This window comes from Cebus imitator, unplaced genomic scaffold (assembly GCF_001604975.1).
Source record: "Cebus imitator isolate Cc_AM_T3 unplaced genomic scaffold, Cebus_imitator-1.0 Scaffold110, whole genome shotgun sequence".
NCBI lineage: Eukaryota > Metazoa > Chordata > Mammalia > Primates > Cebidae > Cebus > Cebus imitator.
Genome location: NW_016107425.1, coordinates 2,890,191 through 2,897,303, shown reverse-complemented (window position 1 = coordinate 2,897,303; position 7,113 = coordinate 2,890,191). Strand labels below are relative to the sequence as shown.

General features: G+C 38.7%; 1 protein-coding gene across 6 annotated transcripts in view; it reads right to left on the bottom strand.

Moving 5' to 3' along the window:
- Positions 1-7,113, bottom strand: part of RAPGEF4 (Rap guanine nucleotide exchange factor 4) — a 323,726-nt gene that overhangs the window by 122,979 nt on the left and 193,634 nt on the right. Inside the window, exon 1 of one of the 6 annotated variants that reach the window (XM_037741905.1) lies at positions 5,910-5,984. The exons of the other annotated variants lie outside the window; for them this stretch is intronic. Coding sequence (XP_037597833.1) covers positions 5,910-5,927 — 18 coding nt within the window. The 5' untranslated portion in view covers positions 5,928-5,984. Of the gene's footprint in view, positions 1-5,909; positions 5,985-7,113 lie in introns of those variants that run through there. 6 annotated transcript variants of the gene reach the window in all.

Sequence of the window (7,113 nt, the reverse complement as noted above, 5' to 3'; positions counted from 1 at the left end):
ATTTTTCCTACTATCACAAAATTGCCTCACTCCTTCAAACTTTATTAATTAGAAATTTGTGACTAGGCTAGAAAAATTAATTTATCCAAGGAAAAAGGGGGGTTATTAACCCATTAAGCAGTGTAAAAAACTGTGAAAAGAATGATTGAACTAATTAAGAGAATAAATTGTTTCAAGCAGGCCATAGTCATTCAAAGTCATTGCTTCATATAGAAATAATTTGTGGGCTAATTTACAAATAACATCCCTCTACCTGTTCATTAAATTAGGTCCCTGAGGACGCCTATTAAATAATGCTTTGTTAGCCTGGTTCACTTACTGTTTTTACTTGCAATTTTACATAAACCAATCTTTTATTAATTTATAAGGTAACACCTGAAATCATATACAGAGTTAACTTATAAATATAAATGATCTTAAATCTACAACATATAATAGGGGGCCAAAACAAACCTGATAAAATTCATGCTGATTGGTGTCTCATTATTTCATTTCTTTCAGACACATTTTAATTTCATTCACGCCCCGGGCACAACCTCCTGAGAACAAATCCCCACCATCTATCTCATTACCACTCTCTAACCTAATGTTTATCATTATTAGCTAATGACTGGACCCAGGTACAGTGCAAAAGTCTAATCACACTTCATTCTTGGATACTGCCCAGTCCAGGGACCTTCAAACCAGTCCCACTGTACCCTAATCCCTCCCTCCCTCAGGTGATGGCAGTTGCATCCTTCCATGTGCTCAGGACAAAAACCCTGGAGTCACCCTTGGGTGCCTTCTCTCTTCTGTCACATTTAATCCTTCAGAAAATCCTGTGGACTCTATTTCCAAAATCCATCTAGAGTGCAACACTTCCCACCCCTCCACCGCCACTCCACTATCATCCAGCTTTCCATGAAGTACACACAGGTTTCCCAGGACTCAAAGAATTCAGTAACACTGCTGTTTAAAACTAATTCCCTCCTCACCTTCCTATTTTTGTGAATGAGTTTTCCTAGTGCTCACACACATAAAAACCAAGAAGAGGAATGAAACGGATGGCAAACAGCTATTTCCTATAGGTACATGAATTGACTTTTTAAAATAATTCACTTTTTAAAACACTTGCCAAGTCACCAGTGATGCATTTCTAATAGTAATTAACTTATGTTTAATAATTTTATACAGAAATTTATAAAATATTTATTTTGTTTTGATAATTGTATATAACTACTTATTGTCATAACTCAATCTAGAAGAAAAATTATAACAAGGACCTATGGTCACAATACATTTGAAAATACTAATATTTAAATGTAAGTACATATTTTTAATATATGTTCACTATGAGGGTGATGCATAAGAGACTTTCAATCACAAACATATGCTAACATGAAACTACCATATTAACCCTGGGTAGCTCATATTTGGACAGTTAACATGAGTGAAAAATAATCTTCTATTTAAGATGCTGCTGTGTTTGAGTCTTTGTTACTGTAGCTGAACCTGGATGATAAAGTCATCTGGCCTGGAAGACAATACGTTACAATAGAATGAAATTCTATGGAGGCACTAGAATGGGAATATAATTTAAACAAGAAAAAGAAACAATATGACATTGTAACTATTAAAAACCTTGTGCATACATTTTTAAAAACGGTGAGCAACAAATGATTTCTCACCATGTGTGGTCTAATATACAGTATGCATTCCATAGAAACTGCTGATTAATAGACTCATTCCTTGAGAAAATTTGTTTAATTTACAAGACTGGAACTCAACTTTCCATACGGACTTGCAGACCAGACTGTGCTGCATTTAGCAAAGTCAAATATCAACACTATGTGAGAATGGAAGCCTACATATGTGTACATATGAACAGATGAATGAATGAATGAGCTGGTTATTTTGATGGTTCCAAAGTAATAGGAATCTTACAAACAAAAATAACATTTACTACTAATATTTCCACTTTTCATCCAAACATCTTGTGCCATGTAAGTAAAATTCCAAGGTTAGACATGCACAAACATGGGAATGACCACCAGAGGGAGCCCACGTGTTTTTCTGAATATGCCAAGACACCAAATTGAGAAAAAGGAAGAGAACACACACAAAATATAAAGCTGGGGGTAGGCGGGTGGGGTGGTGCAAGGAGGGCCGGGAAGGGGAAGGGGAAGCATTACCTGTTTCAGTCATTTAAGAGGCTGTTATTGAATGACAGACCATTTATGCATCTAGGTTACAAATCCTTTTACTAGGCAGCTGTACGCTGCAATGCTTTGACACTTATAAAAGGAGTTAAATGTAAGATTTTAAAATCTCACATACCCTAAAACTAGCAGGTCCTGGGTGGGCTGCTGTGATAACATCCATGACTCTCCGTTCTGCCCCAAACAAGCCAGCTGCCTTTTCCAGCTTATCTGTGTGTTCCTGCTTTCACTCTCTATTCTGGTTCATCTTTGTGGTTAGCTTTGGAGGAAGGTTTGGGTGTGGCTTCCTCACTTTGTTTGGGTTTGGACTATGGAATTACAGCACCGGAGGAGCACTTGGTGTGACTTGGGAATTTCTGATTCTCCTGTCTGAGCCAAGTTATAAGGACAGTTAGATGAATGACTTTCCATTTGTTGTCATGAAGTCTTCCCAGAACTGAGAATTGAACCAAGTGCTAACAGGATGCAAGAGGACCTCTCTAAGGCTTTCTAGGCCCAATCTCCCCTTAACCCAGGACACACAGGCCTGCCTCAGAGAGCCCCCTCAAGACAGAAAAATATCCTGGGACTGAGGCTGTAGAAACAGGGTGTGATCTTGTCTAGAATTATGCTCCATGTAAGCTGAATAGAATGTTTTCTATTTGAGAGCAGTGTTGAGTTTTGGAATCCCCTCCCACGTGCCCTCCACCCCCCACCCCTTCCTGGCTTGATTTTACTAATCCTTTTATTGTGGTAGGTCAGATCACCATTTTACCAGTGAGGAAACTGAAGCTCCTGGAAGTGAGTGACTTGTCACTGGCTACTAAGTGTCAGGGATGGAAACTGACAAACATGCGCTTCCGGGGACATGGATTGTAACAATGAATGAGTATTGAACCCCATCATACTAATGCCTTTGGAGACAGAAAGAAAATTATTGTCTTTCTTTTCCCTCAAACTACAGTTGAGTGAAAAGCATGACAGAAGTAAATTCAATGACTTAGCTCTTGTTTTACCCAGAATTTTCATGGTATATTTTCCCAAGTTTCTTTTCTGTCTGGATGGGGTAATCATAAATCATGTATGCAAATAAATTAGCAAAAACAAATTGAATTCCACAGGCTTAGGTACTGGGCTGAATGCTGCTAACTGCTAAATTTAACATGCTTATTAATGCCTTGAATATAGAATCAAATCAAAAACATTCTTATCAAATTTAACAATGATACCCAATTGAGTGGGGGTGGCTGGCAGTCAGGAGAACTAGTTTGAAATTTAAAATTACCTTGACAAACAGAAAAGGAAAAAGAGGGCAAAATTCAATAGAAAGCTTTGCAAAGTAATTCATTCAAAAGAGGGGGAAAACAAAGAGAACAACAGAAATGAGGGAGTATTGACTGGGCAGTTATAACGGAAAAGGAGCTGGAGGTCAGAGTGAACAATAGCCTCCAAACGCAATCCAGTTCTGTCATTTCAAAAAAGAAGGCATGATTTTGAGAAGTACAAATAAGGGGAAACTCAAGCTAACTCCCCCTCCAGACTCAAAAGAGATCATCTCTTTGGGGAGGGGTGAGAAAGGTGTTTTATTGGGACACTGAAATGCCTGTGGCTTGGAAGCCAGGTTTTTATAACTTTGAAAGGGATCCTTAGAAAGAAGAGTGCCCAAAATAATTAAAGTTTTTTATTTCAAGCTGCTGAAATGAGCCTCAAAAGAGAAGATTTGGGTAACCTTTTCCTTTGTTTATGCAATGCTCTCACCCTGGCATATGGTTTCCCTTCCACCTGGGTAGCACCCACCTTCCATCAAGCATCCATCTGGCATTGCCTCCTCTAGGGTGCCCCTTTGAACCCCTTCCCTTCTTCCTAATGACAACTTCACAGTCTCACTATGTGTCTCCACAGAGCAGATCCCAGAGGCCAGCAGTGGCTAAGTGCTTGGCATACATTATCTCATTTATCCTCTTGAACACTTCCGGGGGCAAGACACTACTGTTATTCTTCTTCTGTAGATGAGGAGACAAATGAGTAAGGCAGTTAAGTAACTTGTTCATGTTCACATGTTAGAAACTGGCAAAGCTGGAAGTTTAACTGAAACCCAGAGAGCTCCTCAATCCCCATCTTAAGGCCACACTACCCTGACCACACGAGTACCCACAATGCTTCACTGTTCTTATCGTTCACGTGCGCTTCTGTCTGCCCGGCCGCAGTGCCATATTTTCATAGTCCACTATGAGGGCCTGAGATGGATCAATAAATGTTCATTGAATTAAAGGTTTTCAAGCAAGAAGTGGTATATTCCATGGGTATTTCTGAATCATTCTTTGAAGGAAAATAGAAAAGAAAACTAAATTAAAATAAAAAGCATTTAGACATTTATAAAAACTGGCAATAGGAATTCTGAACAATTCTGGACCATAAGGTGATTTGACCATTTTCTTTTCTGAAATTTTTAAAGAATGGAAATTGTTATATATATATGTTTAAATTATACATATATAATTTATACATGTATAAATATGTATGCATGTGTCTATATATTATATATATATATATATGTGCATTTATCTGTCAAGTATCTTCAATGTAATGTCATCTAAAGGTAAAGAGGGTGACTATAGAATATTTAAAATCTGTGGACTCAGGGAGCCTGCCTGACACAGAATTGTTGGTAGAAAAGAATCTAAACCCTAAATTACATGTCAACACTAGATTAGTTTATCCAGTCTGAGAACACTACAACTTTCTCTCCTAACCAGAAGACATGTTTTACAAATAATTTGTTCTGTTTTTCAAAAAGAGAACAATGCAAATTCAAATACATCAAGCATACATGATACTATCTATTTAATTCTCACAGTTAATTGAGATAATGTGCTAGCAGCCCAAAGTAACTGGTGATGAGGATGACTGCCTTCAGAGCAGGAGAGAATATTTCTGAAAACAGCAATATACTCTTCCCCAACTTGAAAGCAGCAGCGCCTACATTACTAATATCATGACGTCACACTCCTCGTTCCCTGCTGACAGTGGAATGATTCTGAGCCGCATCTCAAGGCCGTGCAATGTTTTAAAGTGAGAGCAAGAAGCTGTTGGCCAAAGAGAAACTCATTTCTTCTGTTATTATTATTTAACCATCGAACATTATACAGGTTCTCTTAAATACATTGCTCAAATCAAATTCTGATTACTGAAAAGATGGAGGAAACATATTCAAAGCATATCTCAGCTGCAACCCTAGAAAATCGTCAGCATGGCAGCATTAAAAAGTTCTATTTCATAAGAGATTTAAAAAATTGTAAAGAAACAAAACATAGAACATTAAAACAATTACCAAATGTAATTCATAGTATTATAAAAATGATTTTAAAATATAGCAATGAACCACAACCTCAAAACACCCCAATGAACCACCACCCAATACATCTCCTTTCATCAACAAACTCACGGCAAGCAGGTCCTAGGAACAATGTCGAGAGCATTCAGGTGCAACTAACACATGGCCTAACTGACAACAGAAGGATCAGAGTTCTAGAGTATTAGCTACATTTCCTATTTACCATTTAGATGGATGACAACTACATGTCATCCTAAAAATGTGATGAGTTTTTACTACTGCAGAAGCTAGAAACAGAGATGGCATGGCTAGCTTTTGTAAGAGTTGAAAAACAGAGGGAATAAAAAGCAGAAAGAAATTCAGCAAGGACACTCTGCCCCATAAAATGCACAACTCACAAGCACAAAAACAAACATTTCTTCAGAGACTGGAGAGCTGAAGTTGTCCTTGGCACCTTCGACAAGAAGTCTCAGTGTTTTCTAGGAGGTGGGGCAAAGTAAGTCCTGGCTTGGGGGCTACACTTTCTAATAGGCCAGCCAATGAAAGCAGTATTTACACACTACACAGCTCACAGGATTGGGCCTGCACTGCTAATCTAATCTTCATTTGGGCGATAAGCAATGCAATGTGTCCTTCAAAATCAGGACAAGCTGGATCAAGATTTTCAAAGCTTCAGCATTTTGTGGTTTCGCCCTCCTACTAGAGTTTTGTACCCTGGCCAGTTACACATAAGTTTCAGAGTGGTAATAGCACTGGTGAGGCCACTGGCAACCTAGAGCAGAGGGATACAGCTGCCAGGGACACACCGGTGACCCCGGGTAAGGTGCCTTCATAGGCTCTGGGGCAGTATCAATCATGTTATAAAGCAGGGTTTAAAAAACTGTGTTCCATAGAAAACTGTCTGAATTCAGCTGGTCTTCAAAAGCTAAAGTTGAAAGGGTTTATATAGCCTTATGCTTTGTTGGCTCCTTGGTTTTCTTTTCTCTTTTTTTTTTCTTCTCTCTCTCTCTCTCTCTCTCTCTCTCCCTCTCTTTCTTTCTTTTTCTTTTTGGAGATAGGGTTTTACTCTGTCACCCAGGATGGAGTGTAGTAATGTGGTTATGGCTTGCTGTAGCCTCAACCTCCCAGGCCAAGTGATCCTCTCACCTCAGCCTCCTGAGTAGCTGGGAGTACAGGTGTGCAACATCAGCTAGTGTCTGTGTGTGTGTGTGTGTGTGTGTGTGTGTGTGTGTGTGTAGAGACAGAGTCTCACTATGTGTCCAGTCTGCGTGGTTGTTTTCCTAACATTTTTCTCGATACCCTATAGGTTCCAGGGTCCTGCGTCATCTAACATTAAATGATATCTCTATCAATTATAATAAATAGTGGATAAAATAATCCAGCAAGTAGCTGCCAGTCCATTTGTTTCTAAAAAGGTGCAATTTATGAAAAGGAATTTCTTTTTGTGCAAGGTAAGGCTGAGTCTGCGTATAAAAAGTAGCTGGCAAAGCAGCCACAAACAGCACGTGTTGATGTCTACATATTTGATGAAAAGTTAAACATGGTGATTAACAAAATGATGAGGAGAAGCTGGAAAGGAGAACATATTTTTCTCACAAAGAA